This window comes from Anopheles merus, chromosome 2L (genome assembly GCF_017562075.2).
Source record: "Anopheles merus strain MAF chromosome 2L, AmerM5.1, whole genome shotgun sequence".
Lineage (NCBI taxonomy): Eukaryota > Metazoa > Arthropoda > Insecta > Diptera > Culicidae > Anopheles > Anopheles merus.
Genome location: NC_054083.1, coordinates 37,784,691 through 37,812,451, shown reverse-complemented (window position 1 = coordinate 37,812,451; position 27,761 = coordinate 37,784,691). Strand labels below are relative to the sequence as shown.

General features: G+C 45.4%; 1 protein-coding gene across 3 annotated transcripts; it reads right to left on the bottom strand.

Annotated features, from left to right (window-relative positions):
- Nucleotides 1–218: 218 nt before the first annotated feature.
- LOC121592143 (protein spinster) lies at nt 219–27,381 on the bottom strand. Of its 3 annotated transcripts, none has more exons than XM_041913496.1 (8): nt 26,152–27,381; nt 7,280–7,637; nt 6,881–7,207; nt 6,459–6,720; nt 3,745–3,843; nt 3,354–3,663; nt 2,604–3,041; nt 2,129–2,219 (listed from the first exon to the last, which is right to left on the bottom strand). In XM_041913496.1, the coding sequence occupies exons 1-7, from the start codon at nt 26,555–26,557 to the stop codon at nt 2,893–2,895; spliced, it is 1,911 nt and encodes a 636-aa protein (XP_041769430.1). In that variant the 5' UTR covers nt 26,558–27,381; the 3' UTR covers nt 2,129–2,219; nt 2,604–2,892. The 3 variants fall into 3 exon arrangements, with proteins under 3 accessions (XP_041769431.1, XP_041769430.1, XP_041769429.1); XM_041913495.1 differs by lacking the exon at nt 6,459–6,720 and adding an exon at nt 5,791–6,052; XM_041913497.1 differs by lacking the exons at nt 2,604–3,041; nt 6,459–6,720 and adding an exon at nt 5,791–6,052 and having other exon boundaries at nt 219–2,219; nt 26,152–27,380.
- Between the last annotated feature and the right edge of the window lie 380 nt (nt 27,382–27,761).

Genomic DNA, 27,761 nt, shown 5'->3' with positions numbered 1-27,761 from the left:
TGCCTGGTATTTTGGTTCGCGCTGGTGGCGTTTCGTTTGGTCGCAGCATCCCTCAAATGTAGCGGAAGGAGCGAGAGAAAGGATACTCGCTCTCTTCGTCATCTTTCCTCTCGTATGATAAGAACATCCCTTCATATTTTGTGATTTGTGATATCAATACTGTTTCAACATAAATTCAACTATTTTACAGTTCTTTCGTAAAAGCAACATCACAGATGTAAATTATATACGTTTTCGATTTATTCCATTCGCTATCAATTCCTTTGCACCGTCCGAACCGTCGCTTGGTTTCTCCTTTCGTTAACCCCTAGACCTTTTAGTCCTCTCCTCCGCCCTTTCTTCCTTCCAAATGTAAAGAAAAACAGACAATCTAATAATAAATAAATGGGTTTTTGCAAACTACTATCATCACCTCTCTCTATACTCTTACCCAAACTAACGCATCCCTACCAGAAGTCTTTTGCACCCATTGCACCCCTCAACCACAATTTAACAACACAATCACACACCATTTTCGTAAGGCAAAACAGCAACAGCGCGATGAAATGGGATGATGGACTCACTTCCCGTCACCCTTTGCTCTGCTAGGTTCAGTAGTGTGTTCAGGCGTTCGGCTTTTTTTTTTTGTTTGGTAGCTGAGTGAGTTTGCTGAACAGTACACACTGATTGCAAAATTTTGATCAAAATCAAAGAGCAAATATAGATTGCCGCATGCCCTGTAACGGACAATCGTTTGTGATTAAAAACAAACAAAAGAAAGGGCCAGAAGCAATCCAAAACCACTGTTCCTTTGTTGTTTTTTTTTTCAACAATTGTTCGCTAATCGCTAATCATTTTTATTTTGTCAGTCCAATTCATTCATAAACTTGTATTTATTTGTTTCGCCTTTTGTGCCTTTTGTGAATAGTTTACCCAAAAAAACAGCCGAAAATGGATGCATTTTTATACATTTACAAAACACAACAGCGTGTTAGAAAACGCACTATAGGCAATATAAATGGCCCCTCTTCCGGAAAATACATTCTCACAGACTATTGCTTTCGGGTTTCTTCGCCCTCTATCTCTCTCTCTATGATCCCGCACACACCCACAAAACCGTTCGATTGCACGTGTACACCAAAAGATGATGTGTTCGCTTCTTTCCTGCTCGCGTCACTATTGCGTGTTTCACTATGTCCTAAATTGTTTGTATCATACTGTTTTCTTTTCCCTCCCATTTTCCATTCCCCATGCGCTTGTGTTCTACTATCACGCACTACTTAGTTGCTAAACGCGGTTCGATCGTTCGATGCGTGATTCGATGATGAATGGGGCTTGAATTTCATTATTCTAAACGCGTCTACTTACCGGATAACCCTAACACAGTGTGGAGAACACCAGCCGGAGGAGTGAATGATAGACGATGGAGGTGTTGCTGGGGTGGAGTGGAGCTATTTACACGTATTACAATTTAGAACGGCGTCTTGCATCATTCCTCCTCCTGCCGCGGAGCGGTTTAGTAATCGTCGTTAAAGCACAGCACGAAGTAACGATATCGGGGATCGCTCCAGTAGTATAGCTAACTGCAGGAGGGATGGGTGCTAACTAGGATGAGGGAAGTGTCCTTAAATCTAACCTGATCTCTCGCCACAAATGTGATGATGCAAACGCCTCCGTGTACGTCTCCGTGAGAATGAGCGAACTGCTTGCGGCACTGTTAGCTCTCACACACGCATACACACTCACGCTATCTTCTTATCGTGTACTCTCTTTCACTGCTTATAAATATATATATATGGTATTGACAATTAACCACGTGCTGCGGATGTGCACGTTTGGAGTTCAGTTCTGTTTGTGTGTGTTTGCCATTGCTTGCTTTGCTTCGCAAGTCCTTGGTATAGTTAAACACTACCCTACCGTACACTTTGTCGGCTGTCGTGCAACGAACGCTCCAATAGAGAGTCCGCTAGGAACCGAGGCATCTTCGATCAATGATCCTTCTCCTGCTGCTGCTGCGGCTCTTGAAGCAAGAGCGTAGCGAAATGCAATCCTTGTCGACCAACCTTCGCAACGCGGGATGAAAGCCTTTGCGTTCGTTCTGATATTACTGTGATTACTCTATGTATGCACGCGTCGTTCCTCTTTTTTCTATTGCCTTGTGCTTGGCGGTGGTAACGCGTCTTCCATGTCCGATACGGATCCACCTAGCTGGTGCGCCGAAGCATTATTTGATTGATTACCTATCGAAATTGTATGAAAACGGAAACAGATTAGTGAAAACACAATTTGACTTTCATACATAAAAAGACACAGAAAGTTAAATAAACCAGAGGCTAAAGCATTCAAACGGGGCTGATAAAAGCACACAAACAAAAATGAACGAAAATACAGTCTACAACAAATTGATTTTCTAAAAATGAACGAAAAACGGACAAAGTAATTGTGATACAACATAAAACTAAAGACAATAACAAACACGATCATGAGATAAAAAACACTACACGTGCATGTTTGTAGCTAGTTAAAGAACTACAAAATAAACTCCAATCAAGAAACAGGACAATAGTAAAGAAGACATGAAAAAATCACACCAAACGGCACACGAACACTCAGACAAAACTGACCTAAAAAACCAAAAGTAGCGCCGTGCGAAAGCGAACTTATCCAATCGACGCTGCTGCTGCGGCGGCTGCTGCTGGACTGAGGTCTCTTAGAATTACAATCAACAATTGTAACAACTTTAATTCCACCTTCCAGCAAGCACCGCCGCGCGTCCTTCAATTCGTAACGATAGTGGTAACACACACAACGTGGTAACGCACGCCACGCACAGAGAGAGAGAGAGAGAGGGAGGGAGCGTTACGAACCGAAGGACACCACCAATTAGATAACCTCGCACGTCTGCCGGCGCCGTTAGGAGGCGGCGATGGTCGAGGCGGCCGAGAAGGCAGCGCTACTACTGCCGCCGGTACTGCCGGCGGGACCACCGACCGGTGACCGCTGCCCATCGTCCGTACCGTTACCGTCCGAGCCGGAACTCTCGCTTAGCTCTAGCTGACAGCCTGCGCAAGATGTGTGAAGAAGCGGAAGGTCCAGCAACCCCCCCACCGCGTAAATGGCAAAATGAAACACGCACGCACACACACGCACACACACATTCCCGATGAGATTGATGGTTGAATGGAGCGCGAACGTTTGGTTTTGTGGTGGAGAAAAGATCGAAAAAAGAGCATCAAACGGTGTAGTAAATTGGCGAGTCATAAAAGTCAAGCGATGCAAACGGCAACAAAGCGCGTACTATCGCGTAAGCGGAAACGAGTACGGTGGAGATGGAAGTGGGAGCAACAATCAGATGAAGCAATGTTTTGTCCTACCTAGCACCACCGCTTCGACGCGTGCCCGATCCCGATCGATGTAGAACGCGGTCACGAGGAAGAACACCCCGCCGAGGATCTCCACGAAGCAGGTGGAAAACAGCGCGTACTGCAGCGCACGGAACTGCACCAGCGGCGAATCCTCTGCCGGCGGGCTGGCGGCCTGCAGCATGGCCACGGTCGAGTTTTCGGCCAGCTGCGACAGGACGGCAATCGAGTGGGAGGATGACGATTCGACGCTCGGGTGGTACGCATCGGTTGCGGCGGCATCGTGCACGATGCGAAGCACTCGCTTAATCGATTCCGAAATCTGCGAAAAAGTGGAGAAAAAGGGCAATGATTAAAACTCTCCGGACTAGAGCGGTTGCGGGCAAGAGGGGCAAGTACTTACCACACCCACGAAGTACGGGCTGCCAGCATCACCGAATGCGTGCGAGATAAGAATCTGGAAGGCCTCTGCGGTCGATCGTCTCGTAGGCACAACGACGTACTGCGAAGAAAAAATACAAGATGATAAGTATGAACTTTTCGTGTAGGGGTGATTAAAAGCGAATTAAGCAGTGGATTAAGAGAAAGAGCGACCAAAAGAGAGCTTCACGATAACGCGACAGACGGTTTGTGGCAACACTCGCAAAAAAATACATGTTTGCACTACTGCTCGCAAGATGGCGCTGTGCGCAGTTGGGAGATGGAATGCGTGCACGCGCTGGCACGGCGCAGACAGCACGCGGAACAGGTTTCGCTTTCGATTGATATTTTTAAACGCGCGCAAACAGCTGACTGTCATTGACCGAGCAACAACAACAAAAAGCAAAACAAAAAACATTGTTTCCACAAACTATTCCTTATTGTGTGATCGATATTGTTCTATCCTCACGCGGAAGAGGTTGTGTTGTGAAATTGTAACAAAAACGTCTTTTTTTTTGTTTTTCGTAACCGTAGCCAATCCATCTTCCTTGCTTCGTGACAATCTATGCACCGATGCTACTGAGGAATGTGTGTGATGGTACTACAAACATGTACGTTGAGCCGATACGTTGGGCGATCGTAGCAAGGACAGACGATATTTACCACCTTCTTCCTGTGCTCAGCAACAGGGAGGACAGAAATAAAAAAAAACCGGCCAAAAGCTTATCAAACAAGTATTTTTCTTTGAAAAATCTCTGCCGCGTTTAGAAGTCGATAGTTGCGAAGCTCTCTTTCTCGTGAAATTTTATAAAGTAATTAAGCATGAATTGTTTGTTGTTTTTTAAAGCTTACAATGACGATTAGTTTACGTAAAAGCACACAGAGAAAACATCTACATTTTAATTGGAACACACGCACACATACATACACACAAACACTATTCCTTATGAGAAACTACCTTCACCAGGGCATGTATAAGTTATTTTAAGGAATAAAAGGACTATATTCAGAAAGGTATTGTGATATGAGAAAAACATATTTGTATCTCCTTTACAGGGGTTTCCAGGGATTCTCATAGTTGTGGGACACATCCTTAACTCTTTCTTATGGGAAATGAACTACATATGATGGAAATTGGACTCCATGGCACCCTTTTTGGACAGACTTCTTGGACATTCCTATTGGATTTGACAACAAATGTGCTATAGCGTCCAATTCCCATTACATTAAGATCATTTCCCATAAGAAAGAGTCAATAAAGTGTACCACAACTATGAGAACACCTGGAAAATCCTGTATGTTTAAATAGACCAAAAGGCAAGAGAAAATTTTTCAAAATAATTGTCAAAAGGACTAGAAGTAATCCAGGGAGATTTAAAGGTATTTATGAAAACACTCTGGATTGAATGGAATCGGTTGGAAGGAAGTTGACAAGATCCCGATAGCAACTAATAAATGATCAACTTTTGTTGTAAAAATTCACAAAACGCTTGTTTGTGCATTGCAAAAGGCAAAGTCAAATATAGCAGGACAAGGTCTTAATCTATTTACAAAACATAAAATATATCACATTCCATTCCTGCTTGAATGTTACCAACAGTTCACCATAAACCTTCACCATATTTAGGATTAATATACCTTAGTAGAAGTAGGATTATTTACTAGGAAAAAGGGAAGCGAAAGTGTGCGTGCGTGCGTGCGTGTGTGCTCGTTTGCTCTCGTACTTGCGTGTGTATTTATAATCTAACCAATTACCCAAAAGGACACAAAAGCAACAGCAGTAGTAGTTAAAGCGACGAACGATTACAGTGTTCTTAAGATATTGACAAGTAGAGAGACTTTGCAGTAGTACAGTGAGGCACAAGAACATGTGTTAAAGTATTAGCCGACTAGTGAAGCAGAAGAGGACTAGTAGTTACAGAGATGTGGTAGAGCACAGCACACAGCTTTTGGGTCCAAAGAGTGAGAGAGCGAGAATAAAAAAAAACACACACAACAGTGTACTGGGAAATTGGTGATTGTCTCTTACCAGCAGAATGTCCGCTACGATCGCCCAATTGAGATTGAGGGCAAGTTCGCCGAAAAAGATTAGCGCATACGTCGCGTAAATGTTCGCCCGCACCGAGAACATGGCACCGACCAGCAGGGGCGCACTTAGAAGCAAACCGGTCGCACAGATGTACGGGTCGGCCTTTACGTTTTTCGCGTTCAGTCGCTGGGACAGGTACGACCCGAGTGGCACACCGATGATGCCGGTCGTCATTGTAATCGCGCCGAATATGAACGACACCCTTTTGGTTTGCGTGTGTGTGAATGATTTAACGTAGTATTGCGATAATATGTGCAGAGGAGGGAGCATAGATTGTCACGGGCAGGCAAGATCGGAATGAAATTGTACGACAAATTCAGAACACGGGCGCGCAGGATAAAACCATCACATAAAGGAATAGAAGAGAAAGGGTTCCGAAAAGAAAACAAAAAGAAAAAAAGGGAAAATTTGATTAATTTTGAGCGACGAAGGAATCTGTAGAAAAATAATTATTATAAAAAAGGAATGCTAAAATGTGATTCGGCAAAAAATTGTTCCAATATGCCACAATAAACTGCCGCTAGGTCTGTCTGCGCATCCTTCGTTATCGTGTACGCCTCTTGAAGCTTGCTCTTTCCACGCTTCCATCGCTGTTTGCCGTTGCTTACCAGCAGCATGTCGGCCACTATCGGCCAGGACAGATTGAGTGCCACCTCGGCAAAGAACACCAGCGTAAAGCACCAGCCGCCGCTGTACTTAACCACCACCAGGCCCAGATAAATCAACGGCGAGCTGGTGATCAAGCCGGCCGCACAAATCAGTGGATCCGCATTCCTATAGTGCGGCCGCAATCGGCTCGATAGCAGTGTGCCAAGCGGTACCCCGATCAGCCCAGCCACCATTGCGACGGTTCCGAACTTGTACGAAACGCTTAATGGGAGTAGGAAAGTATGGGAATGTTGTAAGACTTTGAACAAAATAAACGGCGCTGGCACGGGATTACTCATCCGCCCTCCTAAAAAGAAACAAAGAAAATCGTCCCGGGGAACGCTCCGGAGCATCCCGGCAAAGAAACTTCCGGGCTACTTACTCGTTCAGTGTAACATGCTCGTTGCCCGGTTGCGAGATCAGCCCCAGATGGATGAACTTCGGACCCCACCAGGCCAGCGCACCGGTCACGAACGCCACGCAGGTAAAGCCGGCGGTCGACAGCATGAACGAACGGTTGCGCATGATCGCCTTCACGTCCTCCTTGTACGAGGTGGTCTGCATGTGGTGTGTGCCCTCGCTCTGGCCGCGCTGCGGGTCCCGCAGCATCACGATCAGCACCACCGCGATCGCGCCCAGCACCGGCGTCACGCGCAGCGACCATACCCACGAGTTCATAATACTGGCCATCTTGGCACCGACGATGTACCTACAATGGAAGAATGTCATATTAATATCCTCTTGTTTTCCGCTCCCATGGAGTGCTGCCATCTCAACCTACCCTAAGCCCGATCCGACCGGGATGGCGAAGTAGAACAGGGCCAGCATCCTCGATCGCATCTCGCCGACGAACAGGTCGGAGATGATCGTGGGCGCTATCGTGCTGTAGGACGCCTCGCCAATGCCGACCAGCGCCCGGAACGTGATGAACCACCCGAAATGGTCCATGTACGAGCCGAGCAGGGTGGTCGTGCTCCAGAGCGATACGCCCAGCACCATGATCCATTTGCGCGAGTACCGATCGCCCAGATAGCCGAACAGCGGTGCGAAGACCATGTAGGACAGCACGAACGCGGTCTGCAGGAGGCCACCCTCGTCATCGCCGATCTTAAAGTGATCCTGTATCTCTGTCAGTACACCTGGAAAGGGAGGGAGAAAAAGGAACACGTTAGCAAATGGAGTTAATGGCACGCGGGGGGATAGCATCATCATTATTAGAGGGTTTTTGCGAGAAAGGAAAAGAAGAAGCTCCATATCTAATTGAACCACACGGAGACGTTAATGGAGCTGTGGTTTATTTAATCCCCATTGTGCGGGGGATACCGTAACAATCGAGCTGGTCGTCATGAGACGTGCGCGAAGACGTCACAAAAATAGAGATCGCATGATCGGTTGCACGAGTGGCAGAAAAAAGCGTAAAGGTAAGTTGGAACGAATCGTCACCGAGGTGTGTTGCCTCTTTGCGCTTCCGTTGACGCAAATCTTGGATGGGTAAGAACGTATTTTCTGTTTTGATGTAGTGTCCAACACCTTTCAAATGCTCTCAATTATTACACTGCTTGGGGGATAAAGCAATTGATTGCTTACGGGATGATCGTTGCGCTGTGCAAGGATTTTTTTTTTCAATTTTAATATTGCAGTTGAGGAGAGAGATGTATTCGGGAATGAGATTTTGATTTCATCGATTAACATACTATTAAAAAATAAATAAATAAACCCATCATCATTAAAAATGCAACTCATTTGCTCTGCTATCGATCAACCTTAAGGGTTAATTAGGTATTAAATATGCTACGAGCTGACCCATGTCGCATCCTTTTATCGACAGAAAAAAATGCCTTTCGTGATAGCATGTTAATTAATTCCGTTTGAAGTGTTCTATTTGCTTTTTCACCCCGTGCAAAATGCAATTAAAATGCATCGTTTAACCTTCGTTTACCCCTCCGTTTACGCTGCAGCCGCTGCAAGTTCAGTCGAGTTCCGTGTATGCATTGCCGCTCCGGGGGTCAAATTTCACCCGGCCAATTATTTACGAAGCTGCATTACGGTTAAAAATGCCCTTTTCAACTGGGATGACAGACTGTTTTAACAGATAAATCGTTGCTTAAGATTGGGGAATGCATGCATGCCCCCCTTCCGCTGTCGTAATGAGAGACACTGTGCACCCGGATGATCGACGAATAGCGCCAGATCGGATGATCGGTCCGTCAGGTTCACGTGATACCGTTGTAAAGGAAGGCGCCCGGTATTGACGACTTTGAACCTTTGAAGGACCACGCCAAAAAGCAAATACAACAGCCAACCAAGAAAAACGCATTGACCGGGGGGGGAGCACTGATTAGTGACACTTTGTTGAAGGAAAAGCAGATCGCCGTGATGCGACGTGACAAGGAGAGCGAAAAACAGTCCCGCCTGTTAAAAATAGGGTGTATTTTTATTTCCGTTCTATCCGCAGCCAAGCGCGGCCAAAAGAGTGGTGGTCAACAGCACACCAAGGCGATGGCCGGCAACGACACGCGGTTGCATCATCCGCAGGTTTGGGTGGCGAAGAGCACACAAACACAGCACCGAACGTCATAAAGAATGCTGAATGCTCGATGGATGGTTGGTAGAATTTCCCTTTTTAATTCTTTTTACGAGCGAAAGGATTTAGAGAACGGTTTTTGAAATATGCCGAAGGGAAGAGCGATTATTTTAGGCTTTTAGTACTTCAAAGTGATTACTCAGAATTCTTGAAGAGTCAGTGTTTTAGCGCTATTTTGGTGAACAATCATAATTCAGTGATTAAAAAATTTAAATTGAAAGTATATTGAGAACAAACAATCAATTCTCAGCCAACAAGAAAATCAATCACTTGATCGAATTATGTCGACGAATGTGATCGCAACTGATCACGCGGTAAATAAAGCACGTAAATGGTCGTAAACGGTCACACCGACGTGCTAATGGAAGGAGCCAACTGTCAAGGCGCAAATCAGCAGTATCAACAAGTCCAGGACGAGGTGACATCGTCGTGCGTGCCCGTCCCACGCTCTCCCTCCCAATGGACGGCATACATAACCTCAATTGTTCTTAAATTTAATTGATCCAACAATTCACCTCATCGTGGGAAGAGTCCGCCGGCCCGCCGGCCGGTCAACTTGTTGCGTCCAAAAGGGCCCACACATGGCAGGAATGTCTCGCGCGGAGCGTCCATTTGTGCGGTAATTGGCAAATTGGATTGGTAGCCGGTGGCGGTGAAGGTTAGAACAGAAGTCAATCTACCCCGTGGCGATCACATTGATGATCAAATTTGCCAATATATTAATGCCCCAGGAGGAATTGGACAGTAGTACAGCAAGGATAGCAAACTATCAATTGATCAAAGGTTGACCCTTCTCACGGTCAGAACGGTTTGCCGTGTACGTGGATCGTGCGACTGATTTTGAAAACACAGTTTGCACCAGTCAGTCAGTCGGGTCGATTGCAGATGTTTGTAAGTTTTCGCAGTGTGAACTGATCCTATTTACGGGGCGTTAGTTAGAAGCGCAGTCGCGTTTTGGTTCAATGCCAGCCTGCTGCCAAGTTTGAGTCATTGGTTTAATTAATTCCAATTCGGATGCAAGATAAACAAAGCGTCTGTGCAGGCAACGCCAATCCTGCTCGATCGTACGATATATACGGGGAGACCTTGGGTTTACTCTTCCTCTAATGGCGATTCTTCCTTCAGTCTTTTTCAGCAAGAAGTATAGATTGAAAAGAAAGGCAAAGATGTAAAAGTAATGCTTTCGAAGTACAGTACCGATCGCGTGATCGCAAGCACGTCACGGGCCCAACCAAGGAGTATGCCACAACAACAGTCGGCAGATATAAAAATGCGTTTCTTTTTACAAAACCAAAAGAGCAGAGCTCGCTTAAAACTACAGCGAGAACGTGCGTTCCCCTTTTCTTTATGTTTCGCTTCTTTTTTTTTTAACCGTTCCGTGGTTTATGCTGCAAAGTGCATCCACGATCGGGATGAAGAGAGAAGCAAGCAAAAAAAAAAAACACCCTCAATCGTTGTAACATGAGGCAGACAACACTTCGATACGGTTAATTTGACTTTATTTGGGTGAAGCGTGACGGGTTTACGGTTCTGTTTTTACCCCAAGCCTCCTCAAGTAAACACAGGTTGAACTGTTGTTGTGCTGAAGGTTCCAGCTAAGCTGCGTTCCCTCACAATGAAAGATGCACTCGACCCAATCTAAACAAAATGAGGGAATATATGGATGAACTTCTGCGCGCCGCGCGCCCTGCCGACCGACAGGGGCGGCCACAAGCCGCCACAGGGTTGAAAGCAAAACATTTACCCTTTTACCTCCATGTGGCCTGAACCGGGAAGCCGGAGCTGTCGATGTATTGACATTATTTCGACGAAGGGGTCCGGTTGATATGATGCGAAGAGTTCATTAATGGGGAACTTGGAACTAGGGAAACCATAAAAAAATAATAAAAATCGTGTGTTCTTCTTTCTTTAAGACGCCCACCAGCGAAGCGATATGCTTTCAGCTCGTTATGACTCCGTTTCCCTCAAGATTGATCGACGAGATGTCTAACTTCCGTTTGCACTGAGGTGAGAAGGAAGTTTTGGAAGAAGGGTCGGCGGACGAACAAAAGGTATAAAAATAAAACGCCACAACACACACACACACACACTTAATATGCGGGGGACTGCATCGGTGCGGAGCGAAAAATGCATCAAATCGGAGGCGTTAATTGCGGCTGGAATCCATCACCCTGGAAGTGTAAGGATCCGGGGAAAACACAGCGATGAGCGTTAGGCGCGCGATGATTGATCGAATACAAACGTGGACCAGTTCCTACATCCGCACTGGGCCTGCTGCTCGTACATCTTTTTAAGTAAGATCTCGTGACGACGATAAAGCCCTTCCATGATATCCATATTTAAAACAGAGGCCAACAAAAACCTTCATTCTCTGCGCTCTTGTTACGCTTTGTAAGGGAATTCCAAATGAAACTGAGTGTGGGGAGGGGAAAACCCAACCATATCAATCGCACTTGTCACGGGCCCAAAACGGAAACCTTTTGAGGCTATGAGATCACTAGATAGCTCTTCTCTCGACACTGTTTGGATGTTTTACAGCTGGTGTGTTCATAAAGCTGTTTTATGCTCTTTGCTTTGCTCTCTCTCTCTCTCTCTCTCTCTCTCTCTCTCTCTCTCTCTCTCTCTCTCTCTCTCTCTCTCTCTCTCTCTCTCTCTCTCTCTCTCTCTTTCTGATGGTAGCAGAGAGATCCAGAGAACATCTTCACCAACCAGGAATCTTGTCGAGTGCCCGGAGGCCGCGTCCAGATGTGTTAGAAACCACATGGTGGACACACCCCGACCATGACTCGGGTTCCAAAGTACCGGCTAAGCAAGTTGTTTGCTTTCGTAATCAACTCTCGGCCGGCCTGTTAAGACACCGGCCGACCGCAAAAGGTCAGTTTCGAGAGCAGGTGTGTGTGAGCCATAGCAGAGGTGTCACTGAGGCCAACAATCTTATCTTACCTTGAGAAGGTGGTAATTTAAGCGCATTGCAAGACCCGCACAAGTCAACTATCTCTGACAACGGTTAATTATTGTTGCACTGCTTAGAAGAGGAATACTGCAAGCTAGTAAATTGCTACAAGTGAAAGGAATTTGCTTGGTTGTGTGACTGCGGGATCTTCATATGGACGGCACTCGGATCATCAAGTAACTTTTGCAACAAATGTTACCGTGTTTATATACTTACATAATCCACCTCCTTACCAAACGCGTGGTTGCATCGTGCGAAATTGGTGCGAGAAAGTCCACCGCGCGTGCAGGGAAAGGTCCGACCCAGACGACGGCGTCAGATAGATCATTTTATTATTAGCTCGCGCGTGCAACAACAACCCAAAAGGGAGCCGAAATTAAATGCCAAATGCACACGCGTCACGGGAGGGGGGATGAGGGTACACCATCATCACACGGGGCGACGGACTGACCCACATCAGCGGCAAGGAGGGGGCATAAATTTGACATAACTTCTCATCTCGCTTGGCTTCGCGCTAGCTAATACATCTTGACCGCCCAATGTGTGCCAATGCGTGTGCGCATTCGTAACAAAGCAGTGGCGGACCGGTGCGCGCAGGTGACGCGTGAATGATTTCCACGGAATTTGGTTAGTTTTCACAATTATTCATTGTGAGGAAAGCAGCAAAAACAAAAAGTCCGGTGAATAGTTTATCGAATGAGTGTGAAATTGCTTCATGATTTTCCTATGCTGATGACGCACTATTAAATACCAATTGGTATTTAAAGGAATGGCCCAAGACAAACCCATCGCTGGCAGGGACCAGCGTGTTCGTTACGTCAACGTGCTTAATGACAGAAATAAAATTTATCGTTTAAAATCGGTTTAAAATACCGTGAAAAATTATGAAAATAAATTAAATTATAAATTGAAAATCAGTTTAGCTAAATACAAACATCTTTTGTAAAGGTTGGTCCTTGGCGGACTTCAAGAAAATGGATTTCTATCAACTTTTCCTTATTTCATAAAGCAAAATTTGCAAAAGAGTGAAGATTCGGTCAAAGCAATAACACAATAATTGAATGTAGATAATGACCACAAATGATCTTGAACAAATGTTCAGAACATGTCGTTCAGAATTTTGAGCAAATTTTTAAATTGAGTAAATACTCTGAACCAGTACACCATTCAACTGTAAGTGCACCGGGACGGCTCTGTGGTTCATTGAAAAGATGCAACGACTTCTACAACGGCGGAAAGTAGTTCGATACTCAAAGAAACCGTCCTCACAAAAATACGTATTCATTTATTAAAGTAGCCAGGTAAGGCTATACGTAGGTTATCATATCACACCAAATGTAAGAAAAAGAAGTTGCCAGTATAAAATAAAAAGATCTTATCAAACTACATGCAATTTAGAATATTACACGATAAAACATCGTTTGACTATTCCAGCAGCAAAACCAGCTTTGGAATACCAAACAACAAACATTCCCACCTAATCTTGTGAGCCTTTAATCTGGTGCAATACTAATCGCCGCTAAGGGATTTAAAAAAAGACTCAACAAAACTCCGTCTCAAACTGACTCAAACCAGTACGAGCGGTAAACGTCGGTCGTGTACTGTTCCTCTTATCAGGTCAGTCGTTTTGTTACCCCTTACCTGAAGGGGGAGCGCTGAATGTCCATCATCGCTGGTAGGGTGATGTGTAGGTGATGGGACGCGACGCGTCATCAGCACGTGAAACGTGTTTTCTGATGGGATGACACGCACGCACCCAAAGCAACCAACTCGCTGCCCCTGACTGTCGAGGGGGGGGGGGGGGGTGGATGGCGCCATTACCAATACCACGGCAATCATCCCCCTTAGCGCCACAAACACACACACACCGTCGTCTAGCCACGGCAGGGTACATCTGGATGGATGTCGGTACAAAGTCGTTCACGTCGACACGTCGTTCCCACCGTTGGACGCATAAACCACCAACGAAGAACCGAGCGGTCGAAAAAAAACAACAACAACTGCCTGACAAAACGTGTGAATGGGTAAAAGCAAAGCGGCAAAAAACCTAACAATTGACCAAGAAATTAAGTACCAAACAAGCTGCCCAATTTTAAACACCGAACGCGAGCAAAATAACGACAGTCCGGTAGGTTTAAACGCACCGACCAACGATAATAATAGCAACGATTAAGCGCAAAAAAAAACGATGAACGAGCGCGCGCGCACACGAAGAAGACAACCCCTGCCGGCCGCTGGGAAGGCCGTTTGGGGATGTGAAGGCCTCTTTCCCCGCCTTCCCTGTCCCACGCCCCAGAGTGACGTCATCCGGTATGGGGCCGAAAAAGTTGCCAACGCCGCTCTGATCGTACGCCGATTGGTCGATTTCGGATCGCGCCACCCTATCTATCGGGAGAGTTTTGCTGCACACACTCTTGGTCTTGGCGTGTATAGCGGAAGGGGTTGCCTGCCGTTTTTCTCTCTCTCTTTTTGTTGTGTTTGTGGATGTCTGCTCGCTTCCCTTGCAACGCTCCCTCGGTTGTGTTTCATACCCCCCAATGGCACCATCCAAACAGCAAAAAATGGATCCACGCGGAATGTGTGCGCGTCTTTGCTCGGCGTTTGGCTGTGGCGTGGCTCTCTTATCGTGTGCCTACGAAGGGAGAGAGAGAGAGAGAGACTTACGAGAGGGTGCGTGCAAAAACACCACGTTACCCCACACGAATACACACATAATGTGTAGGGCTTCTCTTTGAGGGTAGTATTGGGGTTGAGAAGAAGCTTTTCATTTCTTTAGCACCTACAAGCATCCGGTGCAAGAGAAGGCCCTGTGTGCAGGGTTTTGCTAGATACTGTGTGTTTTAAAATGCCAGCATTTTTTCTGTTGTACAACTGTCAATTCAAATTTCTCCCATTGTCAGTAACGTAGGCTTTGAATGTTAACACCTCAATGCGACACATTTTTCAACAGCACAGCTGTCACACACATGAAAGTTGTTGAAAAACATCCCAAAGGTGTTGAATAATGCTGTTAACATCTACTAAACTAACACAAATTACACTAGTTTGCAGATCAGATATGCACAGCTTAGTAAACTTTGCACATAGATAGCGTTAAGGGGGTTTCCAATTCACTTTTCAACGAGCACATCATTATTCACAGCCAGCAATATGTTTTTCAACAGTTGTCACATTTGATTTTACAACAGTTGTATTTGCATCAAAATATATTTCCAGTTTTTACACATGATTTTCAACTCAACACAAAGAACTGTCGAGCTCAGTCCAGCTTTTGACGGGTTGAAAATCATGTGGAATAACTGAAAAAATATTGTGATGCAATTACATTTGAACATTTGACAACTTTTAAAAGACATCAAGCTAGCAGTAACAAATGGTGTAAGTTCTTTGTTTGGGTTTTCCAAGTCACTTTCGAATGTTAATATATTTATCGCCGCGTGCAAGATGTTAATCCACATCAATCTAATATTTCATTTCCGTCATAATAATTTTTAATTTCTTCAGCATGATTTTCAACACAAATCAAATCAAATCAGTTATTTGTTATATGTTGAAAATCAGGTGTTAGAGTAAATAAACTATTCGACAGCAGTTGAAAAACATCTTCGATGCGATGAATAATTATGTGCACATTTGAAAGTGACATGGAAAACCCTTTAAGTCTGAAAAGATTGATTTAAATTAATAAAATTAAAAAATGATAAAAATGGTTGCAGTCTGAATAAAAAATAAAAGGTTTTAAGACTTTATTTTTGTTTAGTTACAGTAAAGAATTACTGAAAATCATCTTGCCAGAATTAGTCCAACAAATCAACACTCTTATAGTGATGAACTAAACCCATCTTCAGTGGAATTAATACTACAAATCTAATACTGGCAACTCCTGTAACCCTGCTCAAATGTGATGGCTACATGTTAGCGGTGTTTTCATTTTACATTCTGCACGTTCTGAGCGCAATGCTGCCGTGCCAGAGAATGCACTTTTCTCTCGCGGTAATGTAGCGGAACGGAAAAAGGGATTTGCCGATGTGCAAAAAGGCAAGCAAGCAAGAATATGCAAGGAATTCAGCAGCATTTTTATTTTTTTGCTATTGCACATTTGCTCACAACCACACACGCCCGTTACGAGCGCGTTTGCAAAAGCGTTTAAAAATAGTTGCCGGCTCTCTGTTCGTTTGGGAACGTTGGAAACAGAGAAGTGCGCAAGTTAGTCCGGCTCAATTTAAAGAACCATTTTACTCTGTTTGCCCCATCGAAAGTGCGTGCAGAGTTGCAAAATATTGCATAGTGCGTTGTTGTAGAAACCTGCTTGCTTCATTCTGGTAGCGATTACAGTGGGTTTAGTTTCGCACAGTAACCTTCTTCTTTTTTGTTTTGTCCCCCTCTTGGACGGTGCATTATCAACCAAACAATGATAAGAAAGAGCTCATTAGATTTAAAAACAAACGCAACAAGGTTCACATCCTGGAGCAAACGGGGCATCGCGTTAGAGTGTTGCTTCTTCAGATTTCATGAATGGATGATGATCATTCTGGGTGGTTGGCCGTACGTTGGAAGACTGCATTACTCATCAACTAAAATCGTACCCTGGCCTTGTTGGAGCACCATCGCGTGATTCAATGTTTTTCGTAAACATCGTACGATTCGTCGACAACAGACACAAACACACAACACGCGCCGGTACACGCAGGCGTGACTATCGTCATAGGCAAAACACACGGAACACGTGAGGTTCGTGTTGTTTTTGTTGGTTTGATTATGATGGGACGGGACTCAATGGAATAGAAATGCAACTCTTCTGGAAGTTGCAAGAGCATTATGGTTTTTATAGATACATTAGAAATGTTCGAAAAACGATTTTGAGTGTAAATTTAATTAGAAATTGAACTTCGGTCCAACATCATGTTCACAATAGTCCAAAAATAATACAACCAAACACGTGACCAATTACTGAACTGCGGCAACGCAACAGATGGAAATTGGACATTTTAATGATACGCAAAACCAACACGCACTTTTCGAATCCATCTAAGTGCGGGTAACTTCTTCCACTTCCAAACCATTCTGTACCGTAAAAACACAACCACCTCGGCGCCCCTCTATTCATCAAGGGCACCGTTCCAGCAAGCGTCCCGCGGGAAAGCCAAAAACAGTGGACGGCGGGAACGGGAAGTCACGAAAAGAGATGTGAAGTGGAACAGGAAGCACTAAAGCAAAAAGGAAAAGCAACACACACCACCGAACATGCTGGAGAAAACAACAGCCTTCATTAATGGCCTGTTGCTCATTGCAGCCGGCAGTGGGTGGGTGGGAGTAGCCCACCAGCGCCATGTCGCCATTCGTGGCAAACCTCGTCGTCGGGCGGTGACTTCCGATTGGTTTCGTGCAAATGTGTCTGCGTCATGCATCGTACGATGTTTGATTGCGGACCAGTATATGGCCTCCCTCGCCCGCCGTTTTGCAGGGTACTTCACCGCTGCGTCTCCTTCATTGCCGCCTAGCGTTATCTGGAAGGCAGTGGGGGGAGAGATGGTCATGAGCCACACCCTAAAACAGAAGTCCCCATTCCATATTGTAACCCCGTTTTCGTTTGTGTTCGTCGGGTTATTGTTGACAGACAAATAGTGCAAACAAATCGACGAAAAAACCCCGTAAGATTATCACAAACCACACACATTTGCATGCTGATCGCGTCGTAATGGAAGCGTTTTGTAAAAATAAATCGCATCTGCATCCGCGCGATCAGATCCGCAAATCGTCACCGCGTCTATTTTCATCTATAAAGCACCGTTTGTGTGTTTTCTGTGTTGCCATCTCTCTCTCTCTCTCCATCTCTCGTATTTTACACTCGGTACTTTTAGTTTCCATTATTAAACGACTCTATGTGGCCGAGTTGCGCCAGGGATGATATAATTATCGCTAATTGTTGCCCACCGTATCTCACTGGCGCTGCTGCGTAACAGAATGCGCCAACGCGTCAAACGACGACGGATGGGGCGGTACACACAGGTTGCGACACGCGTGGTTGTTGCTGCTGCGGTGTTTGTCGCACCAGATATGGACTTTGCGATGATTGCGTGTGTGATAGGGGGGGCGAGAGTGGTCACATTGGCAAGGGAGTTCGCTCTATCACGTCGCTTATCAAACGTTTGATTGCTTGCCAATCATCTCGATCGAGTGATGCAAGTCGAATGCTTTTGCCATTTCTGTAGCAAAACTAAGGCCAAAAGGGGGGCTTTGTACGCCCGAGCCAAATCAGCGATGGTGCAATATTGACCGTAAGGTACGAGATATGCGTGCAGTAAGCAAAGAAGCATTTATGCAGTGTAAAATAATAAAACTTATCACCAGCGCAGCGGATTGCATTCTAAAATCAACAGCCAAGCAAACAAGGCAAACGTAGCAGATGATATCACAACACAGCCATATGACAATGGAAGGAACGGTTTGTGACATCATGTGACTCGATTGTAATATCAACTGGTACGGATATTTTGTTTCCGATGTTTTGGATGAAAGACTGATTTAAAAATACAAATCTACGAAACTGTAAACAAGCGATATTGTTTGCATGTTATACATTTTATAAGTAGTATTTCACCACACAATTAACACAAAAATACACGCCAACCGGTCAGACAAACGGATCGAATGGAACATTATCCTGCCACGATGTAGCAAACGGCTCAGCCTACAGATTGCATCGGGCCGCGCGTAATTGAACACGATTACACCAATCGATTGAATTGTAAATGCAATGCCGATTCGTTCGACAGCGGCAAGCCCATTTGCCGTCGCATCGGTTCAGTCGCAATGGACCGACCAGGCGGCGGTTCGTTACAAATATATACACGATCGTGCGATCGTCGTCTTTTCCGGCCTGACCGGTAGCAAATGCAAGTAGAATTGGCCCGGGACTGGGCGTGCTTTCCTGCCGCTGGCCACGCACGTAATACGATATACCATCGTGACGTCGTCGTCGTAACTGTTCTTTTCCTATTCGGAATGCCACTAATGTGACACTAGTCAAACATACCAACCAGCCGTAGTGCGTATGATCATTTTACATCCCTCCCCATTGCATCAACGGTGGAATGTTAATGCAGGAATTTATTGTGGACGGCCTCTTTTTCTCACAGCGAGAGGATCGATTTGCTTATTGTACAAATATGCCAACGATGCACCGAATCTTTTCCATTCGCTTGCACCGTTTGCAGGGAAGGGGGGTTTCTCGCTTTCTACGGCTGTGGTTTTGCTTTGCCCAGCATGAATTGTGGATTTGTCAAAGCTAATTTACGATTGTTTATAAGACACGCCGTGAGGTCTATAAACATAAGTCTGTGCTCGAAGGGAGATCATTTAGTTTGTATTGATTTATTTCGACACAACTCAGCGTACGATTTGAGCCAAGAATAGTTTGTAAAAGAAGGCTGACTTTGAATAACTATAGCCAAATAAACATTTCTGCCATGTTTATGTATTGTTGTCCAACTCGAAAAAAAAAACACACACACACACTTTAGATGAAGAATCAGGCCAAACAAATCATCAGCGGGAACGCTAATGCTTTCTGAGCGATCTGCTTGCCACATATCACAGCGGGATTATGCTCCAAAACCAAATTACAATCTCCGAAGAGAGGAACAAAAATCAAAACTCCACAACATACCACCAGGCCCAAGTCTCAACTGTGAGTGATAGACACGAGACATGCGCCACGACATGATGTAATGAGATAGGGCCCCCAAAGGTGAAACAACCCGTACCAGCCCTGTCTGGGCCTGCATTATATCGTGATGGATTCCATATCGGGCCCGAAAACTGAAGATTACCCACACAAAAAACCGGCTTTAAAGTGATCGACGATTGGAAGGAAAGCCGCCCACCGGAACACAGTGCCGGGAGTGTGTTGTGGGGTAGTGGTGAAATGCATTAGCCGCAGAACGGCACCCACACGGCGGCTGGATAGGGTGTGTGTTAAAGGTGGAAAAGAATTTAATTTAAACTAGAGATAATTTATGTATTCGTTCTTTTGTGCCCTCTGCCCCTCCGGGTGCATCGCACGAAATGCATCACGCCGCCCACACTCCGTAGAGGAGCTCTGAAATGCATTTATACCGTTCTAGCCTGTCCCACACACGCTACCAGCAGAAAGAAGACAGCCCCGACCACCGTTCAGCTTAAGGCAGCATAATGTATGGGATATATTGGGCTGACGGATTTTAAACATGATAACAACACCCGAAGCAACGGAGTCTATCTGATGTTGGTGGATAAATTATTACCCCCGTGTAGGTGTGTTTGCTGCTGCTTTAGGGCGAAAAGGGGAGTGGAAAACAATACTGCCCACACCGGCGGTTCAGTTACATCGTTTGCCCGGAAGGATCAAATTTATGTTTTTTTTTTTACGAGAGAAAGTTTATGAAGATGTTCCCCTAATAGAAGGGATAATCAAATTGTGGTTACAGTAAACGAGCGAAGCGATCGCTTGAAGTGGTAATTTGATTTAATCTTCCTTTTCCGATAATGGGCTATATTTTATTTAATAAAACGTGTCTTTTACGATCGTTTCTTTACCCATTTTTTGGGAGAAATGTCCGTGCAACCTTCAAACACGATCAAACGCTGGCACCGAGATCGTTTAAGGTAAACACAAATGCCCCTTTTTCTCGAATGTCCTCAAATCGAACGATCGGTCGATCGGTTGGTAGGTCGGGCTTTTTATTGACATATTTCCCATCCGATGTGTGCGTTGTTCGTGAACATTCTTCTCCATAACCATTCGAGCCATGGTTGGCCCCTCACAAAGCGCGTCTAATATTTACCTTGCCTACATAACTCGCGATGCGATGCTTTTTGAAGAGCAGCGGGCCACCGGTTGGCAAGCGTTCAAGTGTTGTGCTCTCTCGCTGCTTCTTTTCATTTGCGAAACCAATCGGTAGATGGAAGACGAATAATCAACAAAGGAACGAAATTAACAAACTCTATCGTGTGTATGTGTGTTTCGTTGCAGTTTAGTGCAAAAAAAAAAAACACGAACGTCCCAGCAAAATGTCTGTCTTGAGGGTGGTCAATGGGCTTCTCAAGGCGGTTATAATGTAAAAAGGAAGATGGGGTAAAGCAAACACCCCTAATACAGGCAGCCAAAAACGGCATAAAATAATTACAATAAAAAAATATATGTAAAATCCAAAACGATCAGTCAATAAGCATTAAACAATTAAAACCTGTACTGTTAACTAATTAATTTTCAAATAAATTAATTTCACAGCATGACGCTTTTGCTCCGGCTTCCCCTATACAACTTAATGGCTCTTAAGCACACCCATCTATCGCTACGCATCGTGCAACGTGGAACGGCGAAGGAAACACCTTGCACTGTTGGCCATAAAAGTGTGCTTTCGGTTGTGTTAAGGCTACATTCCTCCGGCGCACCATCGAACGTTCTACGAACTTCTCCAGACTACGTGGAGCCTGCCTTCCCAAAAGCAGCGTAACGATGGCATATTTAATTCACTGCAGTGGAATTCCCCGCTTGATCGTCTGCTTTTTTTGCACGATTATGTATGCTTTCCAGCTTAATGGCCTCCTATTGCACATAGCTTTAAAGCATGAATGCAAACACACATTTAAACTTTTGTTTTTTGCGGTTCAATACCGTCATCTTCGTCCCGGTGGGGCATTCGCAAAATGAGAAAGAAATGCCGAAATAAAGTAGCGAATTTACTATTCCTAACTCATCGCCGCAAGTATCGGCAAGGTACGGGACGTGGTGTCGCGGCCGTTCGGCAGCTTCAAGCAGACACAAACGCACCAAACGGGGTGAAAACAACTGCCACGAATGAAACCGACCCGTTTAGCCGTTATTCCGGACAAGGTCGCTGCCGAAAGCGTTGGCCCAAGCGTTGACGATGGTGGTGGTGTAAGTCTGTAAGGAGGCGCTTATATTTTTATTTTGCACATACACATTTCTTTCGAGCAAAACGTGCCGAGCCGAGGCAAAGCGAACGATTTTTCACCACTGCCGCACGGACAGGGAGTGACATTGAAACATGCTCCAAAAGACGTCATACTCCCGGCATGGGACGATGGTGGAAAGTTTATGCATTTTTCAGCATTTGTTAATAACCGCATCTCACTCGGAAGGATGAGAAGGAGGCTTCTGGCGAGTGAACGAACCCGTTGGGGACATTATCGATCCGAAAGTTGGAGTTGCATCTCATTTGCTGCGTCTGGCCAGTGGGTTGTGGTATAGCTCGAAAACAGGAAAGTGACGATCAACCAGGACCAGTGCTTTATAATTTGTTACAGTACGCCGGTGTAAGAAGGAACTGAAAATACAACCCTCAAGAGTAAATCATTCAAAAAGTGAGAAGAAAAAACCGTCCAAAAACACAAAGTAATGATTTTCCAAAATAAAACAACCGAAAATCATGCCGAATAATGAATAGCATCATCTTTTCACCTTCTCAACTCGGTGACTGACTGAGAGAGAGGGATAGAGAGAAAAGGAGGAAGAAATAGGTCCCAAATGCAATCGCTCAACCGGCAAGTTAAGTGAAACTGCTTTTACTTTTCAACAGTTTGTCCATCTGATTAATATTCGTACTTGGTTCATGGTTCCTTTTTTTTGGGAATTTGCTTGCTGTCCGAAAAGAAAGCATTGTTTTACCTTTCTCCCATTTGGATCTGCTACACTTGACAACAACAAAACAAAACTGGAACAACACACCCATGTACCGCATGTACCGTCGTGCATCGCAGGTATGTGATTTGGTGGAAAATAATTACACTAATGGTGTATGCACGCGAGTGAAAACTCGTGGGAAACTACACTTGGGATAGCTTCCGGTGCAACCGTCGTGTGTGTGTGTGTGTGGGTCCTCTCTAAGAAAGCTCAAGGCCACCTCAAGGCATAAGCAATTCAAAGTGACTTCATCTTTCATCCGGACTTATCGTTGGAGTTACGGCAAGCAAAGCTGGTGCCCAACGAGGTTTGCAGAAAGCAGAAAGCTCAGAGGAAGAGTTTGTGGTCCCTGAATGGCAGCGAGACACACTATGAATGGAGCACCGCCCGTGTGAAGAGGGCGGAGAACAGTCGGGACAACTTTTTTAATTGGACATGCAATCGCGTCATCTGAGTGCACACGCCAGCACACACACAAACTCCCTCCCACACACGGTCGCAAAATTCCCGGCCACAATTCTCACGCGCTTTGTACGCGTAATCTTTTTGCGCAGATGAGTCACGACGATTGGGAGGTACAACGGAAAAGGAAGCAAGAGGTCGTCGGTTCCACCACTTTTGGAAATGAAAGAAAATGTTGACATTATTTTTACTCTTTTATTAAACTCTGCTCACTATAAACTAGCTAGCTGAATAAGAGCTACTGTTCTAGTTCCACAAGTGCTTGACGGTTCTATCTGTTGAAAAGGTACAGTATCAGTTTGGCCCTTTGAAACATTTCTCCTTCAAGCTGTACTAATTAGTTTGCGGCTGGGCTGGCTGAGGCTCTCTTTTCACTGGAGAAAGTAAAACAAGCTCAAGGGTGCATCACTTCAGAAGGGAAAGTGAATCCAATTAGAACCAGTTGAAGTGCTAACCGGGCAAACATGCCGCGAACGAGAAGCCGTGAACAAACAATCCTATAAGAAAAGATTGGATGCACAATTTGAAAAAAAATGTATAACAGAAACAGAAGAGCATTTTCCACAGTTGAATTTTTCTGTAATCTTTTTATACGAATATTAAAAACAATACAACAATTGTAACTAAAATAGATTGATACCAAATCATAAAAAATATTCACTTTAAAGGTTTTAAATAAACAATGTTGTTCTTTCTTGCTCTAGAGTTTTCACAGTTGAAGATCAACCCAAGGTTACCGTAAGTCAAGAAATGACACCCAATGATTATTGAAAGCTTCCAAGTGTCTGTAGTGCGTAAATTCCTCAACCAACCAACCAAACGAACAAAACTATTCAGCCACAGTACGAAGAACACTACGGGGAAATCTTAACAGCGCCCAGCAATCTTCCCCTTTTCACAGTGTCGATCTTATCCCGAGTTTCACCACAAAAGTGCGCTTGAGGAGAGACGGCGTTAACAGCAAGCGTAATGCTCAATCAGCCACAATCAAACGGGACGACCTGTCCCCTCTCGTTGGGACGCACTACGGGTCAAATTATGACTGACAAATGGGATCTTCACATCCATCGACCGATCTACCAGCTGCGCCCACCAATGAGTGTGCTGCAACATTTAATAATGTTTGATACCACAAGATAAACGGCACCTTCGAATAGGGCTGAACGGAGGGAAGCGTAAACAAACAAAAGTACCGTCATCATGCGGCAAGTCATTACCGCTGCAATTCGTTACAGCCCGTGCGTGCAGGAGCATATTTGTCTCATCCCGCTCTGAGGGTGCATCAATTTATTACATTTGGTACAAAACATTGGCCAAAACCAAAAAAAAAAAAACAACAAAAAAACACACACACCGTACATGAACGGCGCAAAATTTGGTTTATGATTTGGAACGATAACCCGAGCGACAGCCCGGTACACGGTAGTGTGCGAAGGGGGAGTAGTTCCCTGATGGAAAGATACACAACCCCTGCAAATACAAATCGTTCGATAACGAATTTTGATCTCAACAAAACGGTCCGCTCCGGCGGCTGTCCAGCAGCGAGGGTAGATAAATGCATTTATTATAACACCATAATCGGGCGCATTATTTGTTTAGCACGATTTCCTCTTTTTACCCTCTACTGGGATGTGTTTCATTTTGTTCCGTATTTCCTGCTGCAAGGAGCCGAACCACACGGGGCCCTTTACAGTGAAAGATTTTTAATCTGACAGTGGGAAGGGATTTTGGCGGCAGCGGGAGAAGAAGCAAAAACCATCTCCCTACAGAACAGCAAAAAAAAAAGACTTATGACACGCAGAGAGGATCAACACGCGGGGGCAAGGAAGCATAATAAATTACACACGAAATCGGGGGGATGGGAAACCTTCAAATTCATTACATGTGGCTTTTCTTTTGCATTTATAACAAAAGGGAAAGAGTGAAGAGCTCACTGAACCACGCAGAACCACGTGTTAGCGTGTGTGCAACGGAGCGCCCATCTGTGTGCTCGGTGCGATGCAGCGATAGAATTAACGATGGGACGTCCCGGCATTACGTTGAGATATAGCTTTAGAGAAGGTTTTAAAAAGGCTTCTGGGAGGGTATAATTTAAAGGCTGTACATAACGCAAACTGTATCTGTGTACCGGCGAAGAGATAAAACTGAAGCAAGGGGGAATGTGATCATTCAAGAGACAGAACGTTGGGAGAGTGTTGTAAATTTAGCGTGACTGTCGAAGCTGTCTTATCGCTTTGCTTGCAATGTTTGATAATCGATTTGGTGTGAAGGAACAACTACGTGTACGTGAGATGTACGGTTTCAAAAGACAATACAGCCGATAGCACGGAGTTGAAGATAAGATTTTGAGAGGAATGAGTATTTCCAACCAATTGTTTCTTTGGAGGGCGGCTGTACTCGATGAATGTTTTTAGAAAACCATCACAAAACGTGTCTTAAGGTCATATAACATTAATTAACCGTATAGAGCTACTTTATATGTTAACCTTCCTCTTGTTTTAGTGTGAAATTTCGTGGTTTTTAACCAGCTGTACATGGAATATATTCACAAATTTGGCATTCATTTATGCACGCAACCATTCCCACACCAGCGCAGTACATCAAGGCAGTGGCCCCGCGGCTACGAAGTAAAAAGCCTTTCCAGCCGAAAACCCGACAGCCCCCGAACGTTCTACCGTGAGTAAATTAAAATACGCCTCGGGGTTGCATTCCGCAACGTGGCCACACCATTGTAATGCGTATAACGTGCACGCCTCTCCCCCACTCCAATTTGTCCTCTTTCTTCTTCATGGCAACCTGTTGCTGCTGTGGCGCATCTTTCCGGTACGGCGGTGAGTCACCGAAAAGGCGCAGCAGCACCGCCATAAACATACAACGGGGTGGGGAGTAGGTAGGCCAGCATTGATGAGACATGCAAATAGGAACGAAACGTACGACACTGCACTTGCAGGAAGGGAGCGCACTTACCCGCAATCGTGAACCGGTCCATATAGTTGATGAGGTTGACGAAGCACAGGACGCCTACCGTGAACCAGGCGTTCGCCCCGATCGAGCTGGTCGTCGTCGTCGTGACTGTGTCCGTGTCCTCGTCGTGCGGGTTCCCCCGCGCGACGCGCAGCTCGCCCTCGTCCATCGAGGACGTTACCGAGTCGGAGTCCGTCGGCATCAGGCGCTGCTGTGAGTTGGTGGCCGGGATTTTCCCCGCCGGATTGGACTGAATGCCACCGCTGGCCGGTGCTTTGCCCATGATGGCGGTTGCCGCACCAACGTTCCCACCACCGGCAGGCATACTGCTACTGTCCGCAGCGCTGCTGTCCACGGGATCGATCGGAGGTTCCGACGCAACTTTGCTGTACCCTTGACTCGAAGGCATTCGAACGTGGAGCGCCTCACCTACCCTCGGTTTCTCTACCCCGCCTAACCCTGCTAGCGCTACTGTTGCTTTACGATGGCGGCTACTCGGATCGGTGCCTTTTCCTTGTTCGCTTTCACACTGTGGCTCTCTTTTTTGCCCACGTGTGTGGCGGTGGCGGCGGCGGGCGCGCTTGCGAGAGGAAAGTGATTATGTGGCAGACGTGTGTCAACGGTATCGTACGATATTGTTACGCTGCGGCCACGCGATACCGCGTCGGCACTTTCTTCCGTGGCAACGCGTCACAATGTAAACAACACACAACTACACACGCGAGCTATCACAAAACGGTCTTGCACACACCGCGGGGTGCGACGATGCGGGCAGCCGGAAAGATGGGGAAATTCTTTTCCACTTTCACCTTGCTACTGACTAGCACACAACACCGGAATCTTGCACAGATCCTCGACACTTGTAAAGGTTATTTTTACCCAACTTACATACAGAGATGTAAACACGCACAGACACACACATGCACACGCAGAATCACTTTGCGAAAAATCAGGCCGATCTATGTCGCTCGCCGCACACTTGGATCGTGCATTACACAATTGATAGGCGGCGTTGTGTGTGTTTCACAATAATGGCGAACTTCTGTTATCTTCACGGCGTGTGATGATACTCCTGCGGATGCTTTAACTTTCGCGTCCGGTTGGTGTTTCTGCTTCTTGTTTGCACTCCGGAATGATCCGGCTCGGTGGCAGAATGAGATTTTCTATCGGAGCGTGCGGTACACGTCCTCTTGCCACGAGAGATAATTTTGGTCTAGTCTCGCCTAACCGGGGTCAGAGACAGGCCGGTTGATCGAAGCAGTGTGGCCAGATTATTTTGGCAGTTTTCGGTAGGCGCATCAAAATTTTATCGGTAGTTTTCGGTAGGTTAAAACTCGAAACTTAACTGAGTTAAAAAAAGTAAAAGCGAAAGAAGTGTTAAGCGGGAGGGGGGGGGGGTTGGGTACTAATGCGCAAAATCAAAGTTCCATCTCACGAGAATATGCATCCTTTATCTGGGATATGGATTAGATTTGGTTCAGCGGTTACACAAATGAAGGTCTTTCTGAAGTGTCGATGTGAACATTGTACTGGGAATTCTAAGCCAAAGAAGGACTAAGATGCACATTTTTTTCTCAGTGGTGACAAGTTCTTTTTCTTGGGGCTCCACCCCA